Source organism: Sciurus carolinensis, chromosome 13, assembly GCF_902686445.1.
Source record: "Sciurus carolinensis chromosome 13, mSciCar1.2, whole genome shotgun sequence".
In the NCBI taxonomy this organism is placed as follows: domain Eukaryota; kingdom Metazoa; phylum Chordata; class Mammalia; order Rodentia; family Sciuridae; genus Sciurus; species Sciurus carolinensis.
This window is the reverse complement of record NC_062225.1, coordinates 42,585,230-42,612,556: the sequence shown is the minus strand read 5'-3', so window position 1 is coordinate 42,612,556 and position 27,327 is coordinate 42,585,230. Positions and strand designations below refer to the sequence as shown.

Genomic DNA, 27,327 nt, shown 5'->3' with positions numbered 1-27,327 from the left:
ATTGAACTCAGGGGTACTGTACAGCTGAGCCACATGCCTAGTCCTTTTTTTAAATTTTAAGATAGGGTGTCACTAAATTCCTAAGGCTGGCCTCAAATTGTGATCCTCCTGCCTCAACCTCCTGAGCCACTGGGATTATAGGCATGTGCCACCACACCCGGCACATCTCTACTTCTTTTGTCTGCATACATAAAATATTTTCTCTGCTTCTCACTTATCATAATAATTATTTTTATTCAATTTAAGATTTTGTTTAAAGAGACAGACATGTTGTTTTTAAGATATTTCAATCTTATAAGGCTTTTAAAAAATATTTTAATTTGTCTATTATAACCATACATAATAGTGGAATTTGTTTTTACATATTTGTATATGTACACAATATACTTTGGTCAATTTCATTCCTCAGTATTTCACCTCTCCCTTCCCACTTCCCTTACCCTAGTCCTCTTCCTCTAGTCTACTAGTCTCCCCCTTCTCTTTTAATGAGGTTCACCCACTTTAAAAGTCTTTTTTAAAACTTTACTTTTCAAAGAACTAAGCTTTGGATAGATATTTCTTTGTAGTAAGAGTAACCATATAAACAGTCATTACCTAGTAGTGCTTGTTATCTTGTGGGTACTTGTTAAATACTTGTATAATAAATGAATGATTTGCACTTTCCTAATTGCTAATGCACATTATTCATTTAATATATATACATATATGTAGTATATATTTTTCTCCTTTTGCACCCCCCAGATTACTTGATCTGCTATCTAACTTGCCATCCACATTGATGTTGATGGAGATTTAAAAATGGATGCTATAACAGTGTTTGACGAAGACCTACAGTAAGGAAGGCATTTTATATTTGTGACCTAGTAAACACATATAAACAACATTTTCATGAAGGACTACTTAGCCTTACTATGCTTAATGCACTCTTGATATTTTCTAATCTATTGTACTCTTGTATTTTTTTTTCCCAAAATGCTAACCTGGACCTTCTAAACTGATTTCATGAACATCTAATGGGTTAAGTAAAATATTCTGGAGCAAACTGTGCCCAGTAGGTGGCCAAGAAGTGTTGCTACAAAATGTTTCATTCAAGATAAAACTCACTGTCATTATATTCAGTTATATTACTGAAGAAAATCTAGTGTCACAAATCAGATACTCTTTGATTTGCTTTCCATCAAAGGTTAGAATTTGGTCTTATTCCTAGTAGAAACTCAGTTAATGTAAGAATAAAAGGCAGGTATTTAAATTGTTATTATTTTCAACTGATAATAGATGCATATCAAAAGAAATATGGTGAATAAAGACAGTTTTCATTTTTCCACATGAATGTCAACATTTTTTGCCTTTGGGTTAATGCGTATTAAAAAAAAAATTCTACCCTGAATTTTAAAAGAGAAAAAAGTTAGAGGCCTTTGTGTATTGAAACATGTAAACTTTGTAGATGTCACCAACAGATTAATATTCACTTACAAAAAATGATTGTAGGAAAATATCTTCAAATGGTGGGCAATAAAATATCTTTTTAAGTTTTATTTATTTCATTTTATATCATGACAGTGTGCAAAAAGGTTTGATGAACTGAAGAGCAGTGGAAGCTCACCTGTTGACAACCAGTATTATCCCTTAATGGCTGCTGGAGAGAGTCCTGTTGAAACTTTAGCTACATATATCAAAACCTCACTTCTTGACACACAGGGAGATTTTCAGGAGACTCCAGTTGGTCAGGATTCAGTTTCCAAAACAGGTAAGATTTTAAAACAAAATGCAGTATTCCACAGAATTTTATACATTCCAATGAAGTTTATTTTCTTGAAAGGCTATTATAAACATTCATTTAAAAATCTATTATTTTTTGTATTTTCTTACAGTTTAAAAATTATAATTGTCCTTGCTATGTTTTAAAAACCTTGTGTTACTATTTAGGTCAAACATTTAGGTCCAAAATAAAATCTTAACTATATCAAAATTTTCTACTCCAGTGTATTGGGCTAGTTATTTCATACATTATTTATTATTTGCTATGAATATACTTTTACTTTATTTTACAGAAATTTGACCTATAAGTTTTACTTCTGTTTTTTTTCTACCAAGAGATCTTACTTGTCTCTCACATAATCTTTTTTTACATCTACTTTTTACTGCAGTTAACAGGAGATTCAAATGATACAGTGGTAAGGTAGAAGAGGTGTTTTCTGGAAATAGCTAGTATTAGAAATCCTCTGAGTGTACTGAGTTACTCTCAATAGCAGTAGTCAGAGTATTGATATAAAAATTTGCTTCAGGAAGAGAAAACTATGCTGTTGGCTTTGAGACATTTGACCCCTATTTGTACATATCACATCAGTATTTTTTTAAATCCTCATGGTAATTTTGTGACCTTTTTTAGCAATTTTGTGACCCTTTTTTTGGTACTATTTCTTCTGTATGCCTTTAAAAATATTAATATTATCATGAAAAATGCCACCTGGCAAATACCATCTTTAACTAGCCTTGGAAACCATGCATTTACAGTATTACCATTCAGTAAGTAAAAATCCATTCGCAGCTAGAAGTGCTAACCCCCCACCCTTTTCTTTTGTATGTGTCTGTTTCTGTATTTAAGGAAGACATAGTATAGCTTCCACAAGGAATTGTTCTTCAGAAAGTGAAAATTGTACTACTCGTAATGGTGGAGGAAAGACTGAAGAATCTGAAGGGTAGGAGGCTGGTTATTTGCTAGCTAAGATTTAATATTAATATCAACTTTAAATTATAAAACTTGATTAGTGATAATATGCATCAGTTATCATAATTCAGAAATTTCACACTACACAATTGCTAAAACAGTTGAAATCAGCTTAGTTCACATGTTGAATTATAAACAATTGCTTAATACCTAACATGGTTTGTTCCTGTTATTTATAAATTAAACTATAATTTGCCATCTTTAAAAAGTCATTTTCTTATCTGTAAAATTACAAGTAACTTCTGTTAACATAAAACTTTGGAAATTAAATTTTAATATCCAAAGAAAAATCTCAATGCCATTAGTTCTCCAACTTTATTTAAAGAAATTAGATGTATATTTTAGAACTATTTGACTATAATTATTCATTACATAAAAATTTAATATTAGACTGTTTTTCAATGTATTGCAAGTTTTGATATTTTATATTGTTCTGTATGTTTTGTATACAATAAACTGCATGTATTGTAAATGTTTACTTTTGAGTTTTGACAAATACGTATACCATAAACTATCCTAAATCAAGATACAGAACATTTTCATCATCCTTGAAATGTCTTTCATGCACTTTAGTGGGTTTTTTAATATCCTTATTTACTTATTTTTATATGTTACTGAGTATCAAACCCAGTGCCTCACACATGCGAGGCAATCTCTCTACCACTGAGCTACAGCCCCAGCCCCATGCACTTTTAGTTTTGATGGATTTTTAATAACAACTTCATTAGTACATAATTCATGTATCATTAAATTCAACTTTTTTAAGAAATTTTAAAAGTCGGTGGTGAAGATAACACAAGTGTGAATGTACTAAACACCTAAAAGTGGATAAAATGGTGTATGCTATGTATATTTTACCACAATTTTTAAAAAACTTTCTAAGTGCATAGTTCAGTGATTATTGGTTTATTCATATATATTTTTTTAAATATATATTCTTTAGTTGTAGGTGGACAGTATGATGCTGAGGTTGGATCAAGCCCAGTGCCTCATGCATGCAAGGCAAGCACTCTACCACTGAGCCACAACACCACATAGATTTTTTTAAGTTACTAAGTTTCTTTGTATAGTACAAAAAATTGCCAGGTACTTTTTTATACTGGAATTATCTAATATTTTATATTGTGGTACAAAAAGCCACAGAAATTTTATGTTTAATTTTAACAGTTATTATCTGTTTATATTTTGACCATAATTCTTTGGAGGAGCTATTTTTTAAAATTCTTATGACTGATAGAGCATTGATTATAATCCTTTTTCTGATAGCTAGCCCACTTTTACATACAATGTGCTTTTTTTTTTTACCCAAATTTGTGAAGTTCAATTAAACACAGTAGGTTCATGTTGTAGTACAGTGTTTTCTTCCTATTTATTCTGTTCTCTTTGTAATGACATGAAGGCAGATTTGGATCACACTGATTTTTTTTTTTAAGTGGTATGATTTTCAAAGAAAGTAAATTAAAAACATATATAGGGCTGGGGAGATAGCTCAGCTGGTAGAGTGCTTACCTCCTAAGCACAAGGCCCTGAGTTCGATCCCCAGTACCGCAAAAAAAAAAAAAAAAGCATATATAATTATTGAAGCAAACATTCTGATGCTTTATCTAAGCTTACTAAATTATTTTAAATATGTAAATACAGTATAGTCTTAAGAATCCTATTAACTACATTTATTAATTTACATTTCATGAATGCCTAGAAGCACACTTTCTTGCTGTTAAAAATAACTAGGTAAGCCATGGTAATTTTTAATTTGGTTCTTCAGTGAATACTTTTAGCAATTTTCCTTTTACAAAAGTATGAAAATTTTAATATTTAATCATTATTTCCTTTGCATAACCATAACCTTGTAAAAGTACTCTTTTAAGTTCCTCACAATAATTAAAATATATTACTTAATTTTTCTTTGGGAATTGATATTATTTTTATAAACTTTGTTATGTGATATATAACTTGAAATAAAATTTAAAACCACATAAATTATTAGTCCCTTAGTGACAATATTTTTATTTTATTAAATCATTAGCTTACTAAAATTAGTCATAACTGATGCAAATGTAACAAGACATTTTTGAAAAATTCTGAATTGTCAAAACACTAAAAAACTAATTTGTGGTCATAGTCTTCAAAAAATCCTGTTTCTTACCCCCACTAAATGTCAATATTCTTGGATCCTCTTCTAAAATTCTAATAATTTCATTTCTGTGTAACATTTTTTATGAAGGCCAAACATGGTGATCCATGTATGTGATGAAGGAAAAAACTTGAAAGAAGATTTTATTTGCCCACGAGATCTTTTGATATCAGAAATGAAGTACTTTGCTGAATATTTATCTATGGATGCCCAGCGCTGGGAAGAGGTGGACATTTCAGTTCATTGTGACGTTCATATTTTCAACTGGTTGATAAAATATGTTAAAAGGAACACTAAGGAGAATAAAGATTGTGAGATGCCTACTTTAGGTAAAGACAATCTTGTTTATTTTAATAGTGAAATTTGTGTGTCACCTGGTAGTGAAATGTAGAAAATATTTTGAATATTAGTATTTATGCTTTTTTTAGTAGCAGCCTTTTGGTAAACTGATACCTCACCTTTTTTTAGAAATTTAGTTAAACTATAGTAAATTTATAGCGAATTAATAGGTCTCTAAGTCAGCAGTTCTTAACATGATTTGTGGACATTTGAGGTCCTGGAGATCCTTTCAGAGGATCCACAAGGTCAACCAGTTCACATAATAACACCAAGATGTTATTTATCTTTTGTGTGTGTGTGTGTGTGTGTGTGTGTGATAGGGTTTACTCAGATGGTGCAAAAGCAATGATGAGCAAAACCATTGGAGCTTTAGGCCAAATCAAGGTACAGGCACCAAACTGTAGTAGTCATTGTTTTTAACACCATACACTCATAGTTAAGGGAAAAAAGAAAAAGAAAAAGAAAGAATGTCCTTGATGAAGCAGTAAAAATTATTGATCTTAACAAATCTCTTCATATACACCTTCTTTAATATTCTGTGTAGCTGGGCACAGTGATGCACACCTATAATCTTAGCTGCTCAGGAGACTGAGGCAGGAGTATTGAAAGTTTGAGGCCAACCTAGGCAATTTAACAAGACCCAGTCTCAAAAAATAAAAAGGATTAGCATGTGGCTCAGTGGTAAGAGTGCTTGCATAGAGTGCACAAGGCCCTGGGCTCAATCCCCAGTGCTACCGAAATACACTCTGTATGATAGAAAAGGAATGTTCTGCACACCAATATGTGATGGCTGTCTTTAAGAAAAATGCTTGTGCAATTCAGGTGTGAGCTAAACTAACTGCTTTTTAAAAGCAGAAAACCATTTTTACTTGAGAAAGCTACTGACAAATAATTAGACTTAGGTATTTGGCAGATATTTTCTTGAAAATTAGTTAATTAAAGGAAAACATCTAGCAAGCTTTCAAGTTGAGAATTAGAATTTGGGAAGGCTTATCTGCTTCTTTGTACTTGACAGCTTCTCAATTTTAAAGACTTTTTTCAAGGGATATGATTGGTGGTCATATTAATGAATGTGATTTTTTAAAATATATATTGTATAGTGAAATGTCTCACCAGTTAGCTAATATTTTCTAAATGATTAATACAAGATTTTTTTTAAAAATCACTCATGGGTTTATGATCCAATCAAAGTACTAGATAAATTGTTTAACAGAGCAGAAAAAGTTCATTGATGTGGTTTCAGATTCCTTTGCAACTAACCCATAAGAAATTGTTACTGGCAAAGTTTTGGTGTGACATCAAAGAAGGCTACCCACAAACTGAATGTAGAAACACAATATGAAATCTAGTTGTCTTCTAGTAAGTTATACATTGAAGAGATTTGCAAAATGTCAAACAATGCAATTCATCTCACTAGTATTTTTTATTTTGAAAAGTATAGTTATCTTTCACAAAAATATGTTAACATGCAATAGGTTTAGTACTGCTATTTTTAAATGAATAAATGTGTTAAAATTTCCTGTTTTCATAGTTTCTAATGTGGTAAATATTGATGAATATAACCCACATAAACAAAAGTTCTTTAATATTCTGTTTTTGAGATCATAAAGAGGTACTGAGAAAATTTGAGACCCGGTATTCTAAATGATAACAAAAATAACAAGTGATCTTTAATGGGCATAAACTTGTGTAGGAAGTCTTAAACTTGCAGTTTAATAAAGTATTTCTGTGTACTAGAATTGCTATTTACAGCAGTATCAAAACATTTTAAAACTCTTGTTAGAAAATAAATCTGGGCTGGGGCTGTGGCTTGCCTAGCATGTGTGAGGCACTGGGTTTGATCCTTAGCACCACATAAAAATAAATTTAAAAAATAAAGATATTTTATCCATCTACAACTAAAATAAAAATTTTTTAAAAAGAAAATGAATCTATACTGACAGTATAAAATTTTCTGAAAAAGTTTATAATTGTAGCAACTAAATTAATGGAAAACGTTTCTAGTAGTCCTTAAATAAAAATTACAGGATTGCTAAATCAGAATCTTCAGCCAGAGTCCAGAGATTCTAGAGTATCCAGCTATGTATTTATGTATGTACGAGTGAAATAAAACCCAAAATATGTGAATGAAAAAAATACTGTTTGAGCCTGGCAAGATGGCGAACACCTATAATCCCAGCAGCTCTGGAGGCCGAGGCAAGAAGATCGAAAGTTCAAAGCCAGCCTCAGCAACTTAGCAAGGCCCTGAGCAACTCAGCAAGATCCTGTCTCTAAATAAAATATTAAAAAGGACTGGTGAGGGCTGGGAAGATAGCTCAGCTGGTAGAGTGCTTGCCTCACAAGCACAAGGCCCTGAGTTCGATCCCCAGTACCGCAAAAAAAAAAAAAAAAAAAAAAAGGGACTGGTGATGTGGGTCTGTGGTTAAGCACCTCTGGGTTCAATCCCTAGTACAAAAAAAAAAAATAGTTTAATCCAGCGTATTTACTTATGTGAAGAAATAATGGAAAATTAGTCCTTGTATTATATTTGACCTTCAGTCAGTGGCTATAAATGTAAATTTTTATAAAAACAATCTTTATTCTAATAATCAGGAAATAAGTAATAATTATTATTTAATAATAATTAATTGAGTAATAATTATTATTTAATAATTATTTAATTGAGTAATAATTATTACTTAAATCTCTAATAATCCAACCTTAACTGAAGTGGTGTACATTATAATTTCCTGAGGAGCTTTTTCACCAACTTCTTCCTCTTTTCACCATTTCCATTTGAGAATTTAATCAGACTTCTTATTTAAGAAAAGATTGGGATATTTATTTTAACTCTTGCCTAATACAAGAACGTTTTCTAGCACAAAGAATTTAGAAGGATTATTATTGTACTAGAATGGTAGAAAATCAGTTTTTCTTCTTAAATATACTTCATGGGGGATGGCAGGTTTATTGAAATTGTATCAGGCAGTATCGCCATTTCCCTATCTGTATGCCTGAAGGCTCACTTAGTATGCCTTTAGGAAGTAACTTGAGCACTTTTGGAGTAGTAAATTTTTTATTAGCTTTTAGAATCTTTTTAAGTTAAATATTTGTTTATAACAAGCACTGAACTTCTTTTTAAAGTAGTTTCACAAATACCAAGTGCTCTCATTAATCATTTTAAATATTTTCTCACTCTGACTTTTGCTTATGTCATATCTTTAGCTGGAATCTTTGTACTTAATGTGAATCTAATTCCAGGGCAAAAATTACTATACATTTTCTCTATACTATAATTATTAACATTAAATTTTCTTTCTTTTATATATTTAAGCCCTTTGATATAAGTAAGATTATATTAAATTGTTCTTACTAAGGTAACATCTTCTTTTAAGGTGAGAAGGAGCCTGATCTGAGGAGACTGAGATACAAATCTAAAGGAAATTTTAATTTTTTTCTTTTCTTTTTCTTTAGAGCCAGGAAATGTCATTTCAATTCTTATTTCCTCAGAATTTTTGAAAATGGATTCATTAGTAAGTATTAAATTTAAAAAATCCAAGCTCTTCTGTTTACTTAGGCTTTCCCCTCACCCCCACCCCACCCATTCAAATGTCTGGAAAAGTTTAGGACCTCTTACTAAAATAGCTGTTAATTCAAGAGTGTAATTTCATTAGAATAAATTACACATGTTCAGAGGTACTTCATTCTTTTGGGAAAGGGTTAAGACTACTAGGTATTTATGTGTTATGCCTATAACACAAGCAGCTAATCCTCAAGGAGTAGCTCACTGATGTATTAGATGAAAGTAAACAGAATTAACTTTACCCCAAAAAGGGTTTGTTTGGCCTACCACCAAATTAAATGGAACTTAATTGGAATATATTTGTTTTGCTATTTGAGTAATATCATGTTTTGCTTATGTGTTCTTCATTTATGAAAGTGAATGAAGAATAATATCCAGCTATAAAATGCTGTAATTTTTTGTATCACAGAAGCTCATGACTATTGCTTAAGAGTAACTGATGAAAGGTAAAAATACTATATATGTACATACATATTTTGCTCTAATGTTAAATATATTTGCTTTTCTTCTTTCGTTTAGTACATTTCTGTATCTTTCAAATGATTTTATGGTTTTGTGGTTCATATTTTGTGGTTAATACTTAAATAAATATTTGGTTTTAGCTCCTGTAAAACTATACAGGGAAGAATACTCCTTTGCTCTCTTGGTAGAAGGGAAGTTTATTTGATTGGAGTTTTACTGATTTTATTAGTTACAGTGTTCTTTCTACTCCTTAGTGTCTCCCCATTTAATCAAATGGTACTACTTACTTCAGGTAAGTTCTTCAGAAAAAAAGTGAAGACTAAAGAAGTTCTTACACTGAGTTTTGAAATATATACCCTAAAAGTCAATTCTTATGCTATTAGTAAAATATTTCAAAAAAGTTACTACTCTGTTTTTACTAAAAGTAAATAAATGCACTTCAGGTTGAAGAGAGGGTGAGAAGTCAGAGAGCAAATCCAACAAAAGTGAGAATGTCCTTAAGTGACTGAAATTTTGTTTCTACTACTCCAAGAAATGAAGGCTTACATTATAACTAAGTTTAACTATAGGAAGTCACTTGAATGTACACTCAAAGGTACAGAATTAAGGTTTATACCTGCCACAACCATAAAAAGTGCATTATTGTTTGAAATAGAAAAGGTTGAAAATAAATTTTGCTAGATTTGTCTGTGTGTTTACAAATTAAACCTGCTGGATCATGTTGGAACAGGGTGATTAAACCAAATAGGCAAAACCCAGTTAGTAAATAGCAATACATGGATTAGACTTTTAATGAATTTTAAGTTTGAAAACTATGACATTATCATTTGTTCTATTATTTTCAATATTCATTTTCTATTCTGTGTTTTCCAGGTTGAACAATGTATTCAGTATTGCCACAAAAACATGAATGCCATAGTAGCTACCCCATGCAACATGAACTGTATTAATGCAAATCTTCTTACACGTATAACTGATCTGTTCACACACAATGAAGTTGATGATTTAAAAGACAAAAAAGATAAATTCAGGAGGTAAATTTTTAACTTTAATTTTAAATCCAATGTTCCTGCTCTATGAAACATGTCTATTTAATTTTAGTGAAATTCTATTTTTAGAAAATATTTAGAAATATATTTGTTTTAAGAGCCATTGGCTTATAATAAAAATTAGTAATTATTTTGTATAATGAACATATAAACATGGTGGTACTGAATTATGTTAAAAATTATTAAGACAGGCTCTAGGGGCTGGGGTTGCGGCTCAATGGTAAAGTGCTTGCCTAGCATGTGTGAGGCACTGGGTTCGAGTCTCAGCACCACATATAAATAAATGAATAAAAATAAAGGTCTCTCAACATCCCAAAAGAAATTTTAAAAAAAGATGGGCTCTAGTATAAAGGGGAAAAGTAGTTTGAGATGAGCAGTTATGTTTTTGTGCTGATCAGGATGATCCCTTAAAGAGGAAGAGGGTAATGCAGAGGATTATCCAAGAATTCAGTCCTTAAAGAGAATAAGACAGAGTAAAATTATTCAAGAGGTAAATACTTAAAAATGGGAGTAGAATCTTAAATACATATTTGCCCTTTAAGCGCAGCAAGCATTACATGAGGGAAAATGGAGACAGGCAGGACATAGGTTTAGAGTCATGACACTTAGGAGACTGCAAATTCAGTTATATTATGCATAATAATAAAGTAATTAACATTTATTTAATTCTTAACACTATGCCTGGCACTCTTCAAAATGTTGTCATTTAACCTTTATAAAGTCTTATGAATTTGAGATTATTAACCACATTTTATAGATAAGAAAAAAGGTTCAGTGAAATTAAGTTGCTAAAGATTATATGCCTAGTTATTGGTAGACTTGGATTGTTGAATTCTCAAAATCTTTAATTTTGAATATTCTAATAACAAAGGACAGAAGGAGAGGTGCATATTTACCTTCAGTCTTATTTTCAGGTGAAAATAGATTCTTGATCAAGCAGTTCTCATTGTTAGGTTTGTTTACTTAGAATGCCAGAAATGGGGCTGGGGTTGTGGCTCAGTGGTAGAGCATGTGTGAGGCACGGGGTTCGAGCCTCAGCACCACATAAAAATAAATAAATTAAATACGAGTATTGTGTCCATATACAACTAGAAATATTTTTTTAAAAATACTAAAAATGTATTATAATGCTCTACTTCCTCAGCAAATGTACTTGAGGGTTATGCTGTTGTGAGTAGTGGTGTCTTTTTCCCTGCTGAGTTACTGTTCACTAGATGCCTCTATCACAGCTGCTTATCGATTCTTTGTGCTAATCACAAATAAAGCTGCCGTGAACATTCTTGTACAAGTCAAAAAAAATGAATTATAAACTCTAGGAATTTATTGATCTTATTTTATATATATACAGATCAGCATTTATTTTTCTCACTATAAAGTATTTTTAATAAAGTAAATACAAATAATTAATTTTTTGATCATTTGTTATTAATAGTAAACTTTTTTGTAAGAAGATTGAGAGACTGTTTGATCCTGAGTACTTGAATCCAGATTCTCGGAGTAATGCAGCAACATTATACAGGTAATGTTTTCCTTTAGTGTGGTATATAATATAGCTATATTAATTTACTGAGTTTTTCAATGATTTTTTAATCTTCTTTGTGTTATAGATGCTGTTTGTGTAAGAAACTTTTAACAAAAGAAACAGAAAGAAGAATTTCTTGTGTTCCTGGAAAAATTAATGTGGATCAACATGGAAATATTATCTATATTCACATAAGGTGCAATGAGGATAAAATACAGCTTTCCTGTGTGAATTTCTAGTGTTTTTATGAAAGCATAACTTCTTTCATAAGGAATAGGATAGCATCTTTTCTGCATGTGATGCAACTTTGATTTAGAAAACAAAGCAAAGTTATTATAAAATCTACATTTTATTACTGGGTAAATTACACAGTGTCTTCAAACTTCAAAATGATAAAAATTATTGTATATTAATCTTGAAAGATATTCTGGTCAATAACATTGAAATGATTTCACTGACAGATTTTAGTTGTCTTTGTGTTATATTTTGCTTTCAAGTGAATTTTGGTGAATGAGAAAAACTGTTAAGATCAGAGTTTCCATAATCTATTTTTTCTTCATACTTAGTCAGTGTTCTTTTAATATATATTTTATTAATGCATAATACATATTGCCCTTTATAAGTTTAACACAAGTTCTCATTCTGAGTTGGGGGGAGGGTTGTAAATTGCTATAACGTCTCTAGAAAAGCACAAACTTTACAGTGTGTATGTATTCTTTGACAACATCCTACTGTTAGGAATTTATCTAATATTGGCTTCGTGCAAGCATGTTATAAGGGCATTTGTTGTTATATTTAGTATTTTAGCTAGCCAAAAAAAAAAAGAAACACCCAAATTATTAAACAAAATAAAATATATCCATATTATAGTGTGGCTATATAAAACACATATCAATTCTTTCTCTTTCTTTTCTTTCTTTCTTTTTTTCCTATGCTGGAGAAGGAACACAGGGCCTTACACAAGTTAGGAAACTGCTCTACCTCTGAGCTACATTCCCAATCCCTCTAATCAATTCTTAATGTTCAACCTTCAAGAATAATGTTGCAGAAAAATATATACTTACATAGAAAGTCGGTAATGCTAAATTTTCGAAAATAGGGGAAAATAAAACTGCGAACATTCACTAAAATATTAACTATGGTGTTATCTTTGATAGCATTATGGATGACTAATTTCCTTTTTTGCTTGTTTTTTTTTTTTTTTTTTTTTTTTCTGCTTGTAGGGCTGGGGATATAGCTCAGTTGGTAGAGTGTTTGCCTTGCAGCACAAGGCCCTGGGTTCAATCCCCAGTACCGCAAAAAAAAAAAAAAAAAAGTATAGGGGCTGGGGATATAGCTCAGTTGGTGCTTGCCTCGCATGCACAAAGCCCTGGGTTCCATCCCCAGCACCACAAAAAAAAAAAAAAAGAAAGAAAAGAAAAATGGATAGCCCTTTTATTTAAAAAAAAAAACTTATATTGTATATCTTAAACATTAAAACAAATACAGAGCAACACTTAATTTAACCTTAGTATTAATAGCACAATCAACTTTAAAATGTTTCCTTTTCTTTCAGTACAATAATTGGGGAATTTTCATTAGTTCTTATTATAAGCATTTGGAATTTTATACTTTTTTGTCTGAGATTTGATTCACCTTTTGAAAATTACTTCCATTCTGATAGTAATAACTATTAATAATAGTGTATGAAAAAATAATTGATAATAACTTCAATATCCATGTTTGTTGTATTCAAAACACTTTCCTATAAGTCTGCAGTTGATACAGACTTATACATCAATACATATTTTTCCTTTTTTTTTTTGTACTAGTGATTGAACTCAGGGACATTCTACAGCTGATCTACATCCCTAGCCCTTCTTAAAAAAATATTTTTATTAGTTGTTGATGACTATTTATTTATTTGTATGTGGTGCTGAGAATCAAACCCAGTGCTTCACACATGCTAGGCAAGTGCTCTACCATTGAGCCACAATCCCAGCCCCTAATTTTGAGACAGGATCTCACTAAATTGCTGGAACTGTCCTTGAATTTGCATTCCTTCTCCCTCAGTCTCCTGAAGTCTCTGGGATTACAGGGATGAACCACCACACTTGGCCGTGCATACATTTTTAAAATAGTCTTTAAATAACATTTTAAGACAGACATGCCTATGCAATTTGTAATAACATGATGGCATTTTGTACTTGTTGAACTAAGCAAAAAAAAAATGAGCAAAAATTAGAATAAAATAAAAACTTAAAAAGAACTTGAGTTACATGACCATAGCAAACAGGGTTTTAAGCTTTTGCTGTATTTAAGTTTAAAATATATATTAATAAGACCTGGTTGTATATAGCTATATTGCTTAATTACAAGAAAATGCTATTTGAAAATAATGTAAAGAACCAACACATTAATATGCCTTTTATTTTTATTGATGCATTAAAATTATACATAACTGTGGAATTCATTGTTATATATTCAAATAAGCACACAATAGAATGATATAATTTGGTTAATTTTATTCCCCAGTATCTTCCTTTCCCTCCCATCCTTGCTCCCCCTGGTCTCTTCCTCTGCTCAGTGGAGTCTCCCTTCTATTTTCATGAGATCCCCTCCCTTTTTGTTATCCTTTTCTCTCTAACTTCCACATGTGAGAAAAAACATGTGACCCTTGTCTTTCCACATTTGACTGACTTACCATAATGTTCTCAAGTTCTATTCATTTTCCTGCAAATGACATAATTTTTTGGAATCACGAATTATTAACAACATTTCCTACAACATATGCAGTTAAAATAAAGATTCCATTTAGGGGGCTGGGGAGATAGCTCAGTCGGTAGAGTGCTTGCCTTATAAGCACAAGGCCCTGAGTTCAATCCCCAGCACCCCCCCAAAAAAAAAGATTCCATTTAACAACATATGCCTATGTCCCAAGTGTTGGCCTGTTCATACAATTTAATTAATAATACTTTTTCTAACTTAGCAAAATAATTTGACATTCAACCTTTCATACCATCTACTGTTGTCCACAGAATAATCAAACTCCCAAATGAAATTTTATCTACTTTTACTTGTAGTTCATACCATACCTAAAGAATATTCTAGAAATATCTACAAATTTAAAAATATTTCTTTGGAACAAATTGATTATAGTGCTTACTTTATAATAATATAACAATTGTGGCTCTTTCCCCAGAGATAAGACTTGGGATGTTCATGAGTATTTGAATAGTCTTTTTGAAGAACTAAAATCTTGGAGAGATGTATATTGGCGCTTGTGGGGAACAGTCAACTGGCTGACTTGTTCAAGATGTTATCAGGTGAGTTTTTTTTTTTTTAAATTAGCAAGTCTTGTTAAGTTTGGATGTGTTTGGACAATATCCTCAATTTCTTTTTTTTAAATATTTTTAGTTGTAGATGAACACAATACCTTTATTTAATTAATTAATTTATTTTATACGGTTCTGAGGATTGAACCCAATGCCTCACGCGTGCTAGGCAAGCGCTCTACCACTGAGCTACAATCCCAGCCCCAATATCCAACATTTCTTTTAAAGAAATAGTGGCAGATGGGTGTGGTGGCACATGCCTTTAATCCCAGCAACTTGGGAGGCTGAGACAGGAGTATCAGAAGTTCAAGGCCAACCTCAGCAATTGAGCAGGGCCCTAAGCAACTTAGTGAGACCCTGTCTCAAAATAAAAAATAATAAGAACTGGGAATGTAGCTCAGTGGTAAAATACCCTGGGTTTAGTCCCCAGTTTAAAAAAAACTAGTAGCAAAAGCAGTGGTGCTGTTAAACATTGCTTGTACCTGGCTTCATTTATCTTTCCATATTTTTTCTTCCTCTTTTTCATTTTTATTGATGAAATAATCAGTTCCTTTCTTTTTTTTTTTAGAAAAGCAACAGGTTTTAAGTGGCCAGTATTCCTGTAATCCCAATGATTTCAGAGACTGAGGCAGGAAGATCAAAAATGTTTGAGGCCAGCCTTGGCAACTTAGCCAATACCCTATTTCAGTACAGATCTGGGGATGTAGGGATGTAGCTCAGTGGTAGAATGACCCTGGGCTCAATCCCCAGTATTGGAGTAATGGGGAGGGAATGACCAAATTCATTGTTTCAATGTAAAAAAAAAAAAAAAAAAAAAAAAGAATCCTTACTGCCTTTAATTATTTTCAGCCAAACTATTTCCATGTTGACCAATAAATTTCTATGGAAATTCAGAAGCACCTTTGCAGATAGGATGCTATTGGTGAGTGTGTGTGTGTGTGTGTGTATGTATGTGTGTGTGTGTGTGTGTCTGTGAGAGAGAGAAAGAGAGAGAAAGAAATTGTGTGGGATTTGTTTTTAATTTTTTAATTATTTTTGTTAAAACAATCATATTCCCAAAAAGGTTTGAGTTTTTGTTTGTTTGTTTGTTTGTGGCACTGGAAATCCAGCTCAGTACCTCAGACATGCTAGACAAGCACTATACCACTGAGCCATATCCCTAACCCTGTTCAATGAAGACTATAATAAAAGCACAAGAAAGCTTACTATTTCAAAAATATTTTATAGAATAAATATATCTTTAGAAGAGTTTATTCCTAATCAATCTTATGTATAAATCAAGTTTTCTACATATAATCTTATAAATTCCTACAGTCTTCCTCTCCCTAGAAATTCCTCCTCTTTCACTTGGGTAATGATTTTCAATAGAGGGAAGGAAAATCACTACCCAAACTATCAGAGTAGGATTTTCAACCACATAAATTCTCACTTCATGAGCTCTCTGTGTTCCCAGAATTTTATTTCATTTTATTTTTGCAGTATTAGGGTTCAAACCCAGGGCTTCACAAATACTAGGCAAGTGCTCTACTATTGAGCCACATCCCCAGCCCCTCCTACAATTTTTAAAATCAGGTTTACTGAATTATATTCTACATATAGTAAAGTCCATTCATTTTTGAGTTTGTAAATACATGTAGTAATGTTACTATTACTGCCATCAAAACACAGAACACTTCCATCACTCTAAAAAACTTCCTTTTGCCCTTTTTTAGAAGTGACTCCAGTCACTGTGAACTGCTGATCTGTTTTCTGTCTGTAGTTTTGAAGTTTCTGGGATATCATCTAAATAAATCCATACAGTATTTAACTAGTCAAATATAACTTCTTTCATTCAGCAAAATGAAATTGAAATTTATCCCTGTTGTTGCATGTATTGGTTTGTTCCTTTTTATTGCCAGGTAGTGGTCATTGTATGAATATATATAGCACAATATGTTATTCCATTCACCAGTCGAAGGACATTTGTAGTGATTCTAGGTAAGTACCATTATGCAGAAAGCTGCTATGAACATTTCCATACAGTTTTTCCTATGAACTTAGGTTTTTATTTTTCTTGATAAATTACCTAGAAGGAGGATTACAGGGTTCTACAGTAAATGTAAATTTACCATTTACCTAGCAGTTTTCTAAAGTTCTTCAGCCTTTTTGCATTTCTACCAGCTATGTATCAGAGTTGTCATTTCTCCATATTTCACTAACACTTGATATTGTCAGGTTCATTTGATTTTTTTTGTTTGTTTGTTTGTTTGTTTTTTGGTGGTGGTAATTTGTTAATTTTTTGGTTTTTTGATTATTGTTTTGGTACTGGGGATTGAACTCAGGGGCTCTCAACCATTAAGCCATATCCCTAGCCCTTTTTGAAATTTTTTTAGTTTTGAGACAGGGTCTCACTAAGTTGCTTGGGCCTCAGTAAGTTGCTGAGGCTAGTCTTGAACTTGTGATCCTTCTGCCTCAGCCTCCCTAACTGCTGGGATTACAGGTGTGCACCACTATGCCCAGCTAATTTTGTTTTTGTCTTTAAATTTCTACCAGTTTATGTACGCATTTGAAATCTGATTATTTGATTTATAATTAAACCTTGATAAATTACTTTTTGTAATGACTCAAAAGGCCAATTTGCATTAATACAGATGCTAAATATTTACCTCAAAAACATGTCACAGAAAAATAAAAACAATTATTAAGGAGTGAGGTACAATGGCCTCCCAGAGACTCGGGAGGCTAAGGCAGGAGAATCACAAGTTCAAGGACAGCGTCAGCAATTAGCAAGAACCTGTCTCAAAATAATAAAAATGTCTGGGAATGTGAGAAAGCACCCTTGGGTTCAATTCCCAGTACCACCAAGAAATGTATATGTATATATGTGTCAAAGAATAAAAAAGTGAAGCAAATTTTTATTTCATGTTTCACTGGAAATTTTTTGAGTAAAAAAAATCAGTTTAATTCATTAGAATTTTGAGTAAAGTGGTTTTGCTTTTTCATAACTTTACTGAGATACTGTAAAATTCACTCATCCTAAGCACATAATTCACTGATTTTTGGTAAATTTACAGTTATACAGCAATCACCACAAACTGATTATAGTACATTTCCATCACCCCAGAAAGAGCCCATTGTGCCCATTTGCTTCCACTTCCTGTGGCAATCACTAATCTACTTTATCTATAAATCTGCCTTTCTGGTATATTTTATATAAATGAGACAATACGTTTTTCAGTAGAGTGTTTTCAAGGTGTATAATTTCTTTGTGGGAATAATCATTGATTTTATATATATCTTTTATCCAGGCTTTTCTCTGTATTGAACTTTCACATTGTCAATACCACTCAGAAACGGTAGTTTATTCTACTGCAGCAAATTCACTGAGCACTGTTGGCACTGGAATTTATCCCTGCTGCAACCAAAAGGTTCTTCGATTTGATCCCACTCAGCTTACAAAGGTAAATTTTGAATGTTGCCCTTTTATAGTTACAGCACTCCCTAACTCTTTTATGTAAACCCTTTCTTCTCATATTGTTTTTCAAGTATAAAAGTACTATACTCATGTAGAAAAGTTTTCTAACAGTACATAAAAAGAAATAGAAGTCCCTCTCAATGCCATTCTCCTAGTCTCCATTTCCTTAGAGGTAACCATGTTTAATGGCTTCGTTTTGAACCCTTTTAAATACCTTTTAGGCACAAATGATTTGTATTATTTTTGTTTTGTTTTGGGTATGAAATAATACTACTCATGTTATTCTGAAACTTGGACTTTTCCATTCAACATCATGCCTGGGTTATCTCTCTGTGACATTTCATTTAACTGCTGTGTGATAGTTCAAACTATGCACACATCACAATTTATTTTAACCATTATCCTATTGATAAACATTTATGTTGTTTCCACATTGAGTGCTGTAATGAACATCCTTGCACATATATCTTGGTACAGTATGTGAGTACTAATACAGATCATATTCCATGATCACTAACACTTTTGAAAACGTTACATAATTAAATTTCATGAGTGGGTGAAAGGAACTTAAAGCTCTTCATCACCATCATCTATACAAAAAATATTTATAAAGCACCAAAGGTGAATCACATGCTGCATGGGTGAGAAGTGAGTACCTAGGAATAAATCCAACAAAATATGTGCAAGAACTCTATGCAGAAAACAAACCATTATTGAGAGAAAATAAGGAAAATTTTAAAATGGGTAAGTTGTACCATGTTCAGAAATTGGAACACTCAACATTGTAAAGATGTAAATGCTGACCAAACTGACCTATATAGATCTGAATCCTACAAATCAATTAAAAAAGAAAGAAAGAAACAGAGTAATCCAGGTGTACACACTTGTAATCCAGCAATTTGAGAGGTTGAAGCAGGAGAATCACAGGTTCTAGGCTCTCCTTGGCAACTTAGCGAGAGACTCTCAAAATCTTAAAAAAGGGCTGGGAATGTACCATACAATTGGAATAGAGGATAGAAATTATCTTTTGGGAGAAGGGAGGCAGTTAAATGATCAGGAATGGGCCCATGGGCAATTCCTGAGCGTTCTCTTACGTGTGCACATGCAGGTGCATATGTGCATGTGTGTTTTCTGTTTTATAATGTAGATGGTGGTTAAATGGATATTCTTGGGTATTTATGAAACTGTATACTTACGTTTCATTCTCTTTACTGTGTTTATTTCCTCAAGAAATGTTTTTAAATATGATGATTTGACTAAGCAAAGAAGAATAAGAACAGTGATCTTCTAAGAAATGTTTTTGTTAATTAACCAGCCACTCTAATTTAGTATCTCTTTACATGACAGGGCTGTAAAGTGAGGGACCACGTGGTTGCGCTTCATGATCGAGGTGAAGGTGGAGATTTGCTGTCCTGTCCAACTGCTAGAATACTGGATGATCTGCATAAGCACAAAGATGTCATTGTTGTGCCTTTTTCTAAAGATTCAGTTAGGTGAGGGGGAAAAAATTCCAACAACACTGGATTATAGCCTTATTCAGTGGTTCCCATTTCAGAATCCCCTATTATCTGGTGCTTCCTAAAATCAATAATGTCAGTCCTTAGATAGTTTCCATTATTTCAGATAGCATAACTGCAATTATATGTTAGCTTACAATAAGAGTAAGCGAATACTTATTTGATAGAAAAATACTTAAAAATATCTGAGATTCAAGAGGAGAAAAAAACTAATGAAGAGTTCTTGGTGATTAAAAAAGTTGGGATTCTAAATCCAATTTTTCAAAGAACCAACTTTTTCTTTTGTCAATTTTTTTGATTGTTTCCAGTTTTTAGGTTTTTAAATTTTTTTTCCACATTTGCTTAAGCTCTCCTACTTCACCCCTTCTCCTCCTCCTTCCTTCCTCTTCTTTCCCTCTCCCTCTTCCTTCTTCACTCCCTCTCCCATTTTTTTTGTTATTACTGGGGATGGACCCCAGAACTTCATATGTGCTAGGCAAGTATTCTACCTCCAAGCTATACCCCTATACCCAAGCCCAAGCCCTTTTTAATTGCTTAATTGATACAGGTAGAGAAAGTACTGATGGTTGAGGTCATCTTTCCATAAAGGGGAATTTTTTTTTTTTTTTTTAATCTTCTCCATTCTTTTTTTTTTTTATTGTAAACAAATGGGATACATGTTGTTTCTCTGTTTGTACATGGCGTAAAGGCATATCATTTGTGTAATCATAAATTTACATAGGGTAATGTTGTTTGATGGGAATTTCTAAATGAATTAAGAAATGAAAATGTTGAAGTGGCATTTTTATATTCATAAACTGTATTCCTTTCTTTTTTGTGGTGTGAGGATCCAACCCAGGGCCTAAGGCAGAAACTGTTTTTCTTAAGATTGATTATAAGACATTTGCAATTAAAAATATTCTCATTTAAATTTTTAAGAATTTGCACACTTCTCCACAAAAATATGTTTTCTTTCAAGTGATCCTGCAGTTGTCTCCTCTGATGAAAAGGGTCTGGAATGTGATGTTTTACTGGAGCCAAATACACCATGGGGTCCCAAAACTGGAGAGCTCAATGCTGTGAGTAACTTATTTTACTTATTCTTCATATGAACAATTGATGACATTTCATCTTTGACAAGAACTTAGTCAATTTAATTGAAGTTGAACTATCTAATCATAACAAGGTATTATGCTGAGTTGATAAGAGTGATAGGATATATTCCTTGCCCTCAAAGAATTAATAACCTCCATGGTTTTGAGAATTTTTATAATAGGTCATATTTTGAGAAGTAAAAGTAGTATGAATGAATATTTTGTCCCTTCTTTGTTCTAGAACATTTTGGTATGAAATATATTTATTTTTTTCAAACATTTCAAAACTAATTATTTTTAAGGTGACCAGAAAGCTTTGATTCCTTTTGATTTCTTTGACTGTTTTTACTAAGAACCAAGAAATCTGTTTGACTGTAAACTTCCTGCCTTTGTGTTGGTTGAGGTAGAATTAATTTATTTGGGATAGGGAAAAACAAGACAGCTATATAAATATTTATTCATTAACATTTATTTATGAATTATATGTCAAACAATAAATTATATAATCATGTGGTTCTACAAAATATAAATATTAAAAAGTGATTGAAGGTCAGTGTGGTGATGCATACCTGTAATCCTAGCGGCTCAGTAAACAGGAAGATCACAAAAAGTGTACAGTCAGCCTCAGCAAATTAACGAGCTCCTGTCTCAAAATAAAACATTAAAAAAGGGCTAGTGATGTGGCTTAGTGGTTAAGCACTCCTGGGTTAAATCCTCAATACAAAAAAAAAATTGTGTTTGAAGCTGGGGTGCGATGGGGCATGCCTGTATTCCAGTGGTTCAAGAGACTCAGGCAGGAGGATCACAAGTTCAAAGCCAGCCTCAGCAACAGTGAGGTGCCAAGCAACTCAGTGAGACCCTGTCTCTAAATAAAATACAAAATAATACAAAATAGGGCTGGGGATGTGACTCAGTGGATCGATACACCTGAGTTCAATCCTTGGTGCCAAAAAAAAAAAAAAGTTATTGAAGTAGTTCAAAAAATAACAAAAATTATGTTATCTTTACATAGTGATTTACTTGTCATTTGGAAATGATGCTGGAAAGTGTGAAATTTTTTTCTTTTTCTTTTTTCTTTTTCCTATAGTGCTGGGAATTGAACCAAGAATCTGGTGCATGTTAGGCAAGCACCCTCCACTGAACTATACCTCCAACCCTTTTTGCTTTTTTAAAATTATCCACATTCTCCTCTTAACAGAGGATTTAAAAGACAGATACATTAATAAATCAGTTTCAGCCTGAATTTTAAGTTATTTCAACCTGGAAGGGAACTTTTTTTTGACTCTTCTGTAATATCCATGTGAAAATAAGAAGCTGAAATGTGAATAGGTGCAGATTTAGTAATCTCTTATTCCTCTGTCTTACAGTTCTTGTCACTGAAAAGCTGGACTTTGCAGTTGGTAAGCAAGCAATTATATTCACCTTTCATGGCTCTCTTTCTTCCTAAATTAAAGTTTAGTTTAATAGAATATTATTAGTGAATAATTTTATAAATTTTAGTTAAATATATATCTACTTTTTCATCTTCTTCAATTTTGCACTTAATGAAAATATCATTAGATTATTTTAGAGGGACACATCTTCTCCATTATCTGATTGCATAAGCCATAGATCTTGTTAAAAGACTTTTTAAAGTCACTTTAAATCACATTTGGAACATTAAACAAATAAAAAATCTATTAAAGTCTCATTATTTGATTGATTGATTTTTTTTTTTAACCTGCTTGCCAACTCTATGCCATTTCCCATTAGTATTCATAAAAATAGGATAGAAATTTGGGTTAGGGATAGCAGACAACAGAACCAATAGATGCAGAAATGTTTAAGTGTGCACATGTACTTGTTTATGAGACAACTTTAATACCAGCCTTTGTGTTGTAATTTAACCTTAACATCAAATAACATGTTCAGTTGAGTGACAGAAGTTCATTTCAACAAATACTGATTACCTATCTATTACTTTTCTAGATTCTATGAAGGAAATAAATTTTAAAATATTAGATGTAGGGACTGGGGTTGTGGCAAGTGGTGGAGCACTTGCCTAATGTGTGAGGCACTGGGTTCGATTCTCAGCACTGTATATAAATAAATGAATAAAATAAAGGCCCATCAACATCTTAAAAAATATTTTTAAAAATATTGGATGTGTGGGGCTGGGGCTGTAACTCATTGGTAGAGTGCTTGCCTAGCACTTGTGAGGTATTGGGTTCAATCCTCAGCACCACATATAAATGAATAAAATAAAGGTATTGTGTCCGTCTACAACTAAAAGTTTTTTTTAAAAATTAGATGTAATGCAATCTAGAAAGTAGAAATTCCCAGTGCTGAGGATCAAACCTAGGAACTCACATATGAGCTACAGCACCAGCCCTGAACATAGAAATTTCTATGACCATATCCTGAATGTTTTGCTAGACAGACAGGTGTCATTTCATAAACTCTTGTTCAAATTCTTCCAAAAATAAGTATAGGTAAATGTGTTTTAAGGAATTCATTAGAGATGTGATAATAATACATTTGTAATTATGTGTTTGTTTATTAATTTAGAAACAACAGTCATTATTTTCAGAAGAAGAAGAATATACCACTGGATCTGAGGTCACTGAAGATGAAGTTGGTGATGAAGAAGAAGTATCCAAGAAACAAAGTATTGACTTCTAAATTAAAATTAAATCACATTGTTTATGAAGAAGTTATATTCTGAAGCTTGATGCAAGTGATGGGAAATTGGCTTTAAAATATATCTACGTGGCGGGTTATAACATTAGGAGTGAAAGAAAGGAGGCTCCATTAAGATTTCCATAAAGTTGTAAAGTACAGTGTACAGAGAAATAAATCCCCCAAGTTTCCACTTCCAGTATAATCTGTGACTTAGATTAGGTGAAATGTGATCAGAGATGTGTATCTAGATGATTTGGAGTGGAACTCAAATGAACTATTCAATAAGTATGATTTTTTTAAAAATTAAAAGCATGCTTATTATTTAATTATAAAATGAAGGTGTGTCAAAACTTTTCGAATCACTGGTTTCAAGAAACAGCAGGGCTGGGGAGATAGCTCAGTTGGTAGAGTGCTCGCCTCGCAAGCACTAAGGCCGTGAGTTCAATCCCCAGCACCGCAAAAAAAAAAAAGAAACAGCAGGGGAAATTGGTTCAGAACATCTTTTAAAGACCCATGTATTTATAGGTATTTGAAAAAAGAATATTTAAAAAGATTGCAAGTTAGATACAAAACTGATTAATGTCCTACAAAGCAATAAACCCTTAAACTATGAGGTTATCTTTTCTACTAGATAGAAATCATTTCCAGTTCTGTTAGGAAAACGAGTTAATGTGCAACTTTACAATGTCTGTACTTTAACTAGTAGATAGTTGGGATAAAGGCTGTAGCTCAGTGGTAGAGCGCATATTTAGCATGAATAAGGCCCTGGGTTTGATCTCCAGCATCAAAATTTTTAAAAAATAAAAATAAAATAATAGAGAGCAAATGGGACTTTATGAGAGAATTAAATAATTGTTGAGTGAGCCTGTTAAACAATCCTTGATGTGACATTAAAAAGACTGCAGAGACTGGAGTTGTGGCTCAGTGGTAGAGCACTTGCCTGGCATGTGTGAGGCCCTGGGTTGGATCCTTAGCACTGCATATAAATAAATAAATAAAATAAAAAGATCCATTGACAACTAAAACTATGTTTTTTTAAAAAGTTAAAAAAAAAAGTGCAATCCTCTCTGTCTTATCTATGTTTTACATAATTTTCCTTAACATGTTGAATCCCCTAATTTAAAAGTGTTGTTGTTGTTTTTTTTCCTTTTGTAGGGGTACTGGAGTTTGAAGTCCAAACTGTTATTTTATCCATTTTTTTCATTTCTTATTGATCAAGAAATTGCTAATATGTTTGTGTTTTTCAACTATTTTGAGGTATAATTTACACTTAATAAGACACACCCATTTTCACATCAGTGAGTTTGGGCACATAGGTCTAACACATCATTCCAAAAAGTTCCATCATGCCCTTTACATTAATTTCCCTTTCAATTCTGAGGCAACCATTTTTTGTCACTGTGGTTACTTTTTGTAGTATTTCATATGAATGGAATCATGAGTAGTCTTTTGTCTTTGGCTTCTTTCACATAGTATATTTCTGAGATTCATCCATATTGTTGCATGTGTCTGTAGTTTTTTTCATTTTAATTGCAGAGTAGTATTGCATTATAAGGTCCATAATTTATTTATCTATTCACAATTTCATGGACATTTAGGTTGCTTTCAGTTGTTGGTTATTATGAGTAATGCTGCTGTGAACATTTGCATACAAGGCATGGACAATTTTTCATTTTTCTTGAGTAGATACCTAAAGTAGAATTTCTGGGTCATGTAGTCAGTGTGTTTAACTTTATAAAAAACTGATAAATTGTTTTTGCAAAGTGACTGTACCATTTTGCATCCCCACCAGCAATGTTGTTGATTTCTTGTTGGTACACATTTGCCTCAGTGTTTTTAATTTTAGCCATTGTGGTGGGTATGTGATGATAAGCATCGTTTCATGTGCTTATTGGCTATTTATTTTTTTTGTGAAGCATCTGTTTAAATCTTTTGTCCATTTTTTATTGGGTTGTTTGCCTTATTTATTGAATTGTAAGGTTTCTTTATATATGCTTTATATATAAGTCTTTTGTCAGTCATGTGTTTTGCAAATGTTTTCCTCGGGTTTATGACTTGCCTTTTAATTTTCTTAGTAATGTTTTTTGAAGAACAAGTCTTTAATTTTGCGAACTCTAATTATTTAAGACTACAGGCTCTTCCAGATTAATTTTTGAGTATTGCTATGGGTTTAAGGGTCAAGTTTCCTTTTTTTCCCCCCCATAAACAACCAGCACTATTTGTTGTAAGTCCTTTTTTTTTTTTTTTTTTTTTTTTTTTTTGCGGTGCTGGAGATCGAACCCAGGGCCTTGTGCTTGCAAGGCAAGCACTCTACCTACTGAGCTATCTCCCCAGCCCTGTTGTAAATCTTACCATTTGTTGTAATAACAGTCTTGTTCTTTCCCTATTGGATTACCATGGCACCTTTGTTAAAAATGAATTGGCCTTTTACATATTGGACTATAACATATGGTACTATTTCTGAGCTTTATTCTTTTTCCATTCTTTTATTTTTACATCAATATATCAATACCATATTATCTTAACTTTGATAGTTTTAAAATATATGAGATATGAGTCCTTCAATATTAGAATCAATATGGATATTTCTACAAATATCTTGATGAGATTTTTTTTTTCTTTTTTTGGTTTTGGGAATTGGACCCATGAGAGGCAAGCACTCTACCACTAGGCTACCTCCCAGCCTTTTTTTTATTTACTTATTTTTATTTTGAGACAGATTCTAAGTTGCCCAGGTAGGCCTCAAACTTGAAATCTTCTTTCCTCAGTTCCTTGAGTAGCTGGGATTATAGGCATGTGCCCCTGTGTCCAGTCTTACCCCCCCCCAATAAGTCTGCGAATTGATGAATGTGGAATATTTATCTATTTATTTATTCATTTACTTTGTGGTACTGGGAATTGAACCCAAAGAGCACTTTACCACTGTGTCACACCCTCAAGTCCTTTTTAGTTTTTGAGACAGGGTCTCACTAAATTTCCAAACTGACCTTTAACTCTAAATTCTCCTTCCTCAACCTCCTGAGTTGCTAGGATTACAGGCACACACAACCATCCCCAACTATTTGTCTTTTTAAATATTGATATTTTAAATTATAAAAATATCTTTTACCATTATAATATATTTCTCTATGTAGTAAAACTGCTTGTCTCGAAGTCTGTTTTGTCTAATACTGTTGTAGTCACACTGGGTTTCTTTTGTTTGAATGACATGTCTTTTTTGCCCTTTTATTTTCAACTCTTTGTGTTTTTTAACTTAAGGAATTATCTTATAAATAGTATGTGGTTGAGAATTGCTTTTTTATCCAGTTTCACAATCTCATTCTTTAATTGAAGCATTTATTCATTTATGTTTACACTATTTATTTTTTTTATTTTTTTATAATTTATGTATTTTGATTCATTGTAAACAAATGGGGTACAACTTGTTTCTCTGGTTGTACATGAAGTAGAGTCATACCATTTGTGTAATCATTCATGTACATAGGGTAATGATGTTTATCTCATTCTGTTGT

The 27,327-nt window shown here is 32.2% G+C and overlaps 1 protein-coding gene across 7 annotated transcripts in view; it reads left to right on the top strand.

Annotated features, from left to right (window-relative positions):
* Positions 1-27,327, top strand: part of Sanbr (SANT and BTB domain regulator of CSR) — a 50,524-nt gene that overhangs the window by 9,229 nt on the left and 13,968 nt on the right. For 3 of the 7 annotated variants that reach the window (XM_047523217.1, XM_047523218.1, XM_047523219.1), the window contains exons 3-15: positions 1,561-1,747; positions 2,606-2,699; positions 4,953-5,191; positions 8,655-8,713; positions 10,099-10,259; positions 11,707-11,793; positions 11,882-11,992; positions 14,978-15,101; positions 18,398-18,550; positions 19,912-20,057; positions 21,040-21,139; positions 22,522-22,554; positions 23,702-23,801. In XM_047523217.1, coding sequence (XP_047379173.1) covers positions 1,561-1,747; positions 2,606-2,699; positions 4,953-5,191; positions 8,655-8,713; positions 10,099-10,259; positions 11,707-11,793; positions 11,882-11,992; positions 14,978-15,101; positions 18,398-18,550; positions 19,912-20,057; positions 21,040-21,139; positions 22,522-22,554; positions 23,702-23,801 — 1,594 coding nt within the window. Of the gene's footprint in view, positions 1-741; positions 834-1,560; positions 1,748-2,605; positions 2,700-4,952; positions 5,192-8,654; positions 8,714-10,098; positions 10,260-11,706; positions 11,794-11,881; positions 11,993-14,977; positions 15,102-18,397; positions 18,551-19,911; positions 20,058-21,039; positions 21,140-22,521; positions 22,555-23,701; positions 26,004-27,327 lie in introns of those variants that run through there. The other 4 variants (XM_047523220.1, XM_047523222.1, XM_047523223.1 and 1 more) reach the window with 4 other exon arrangements.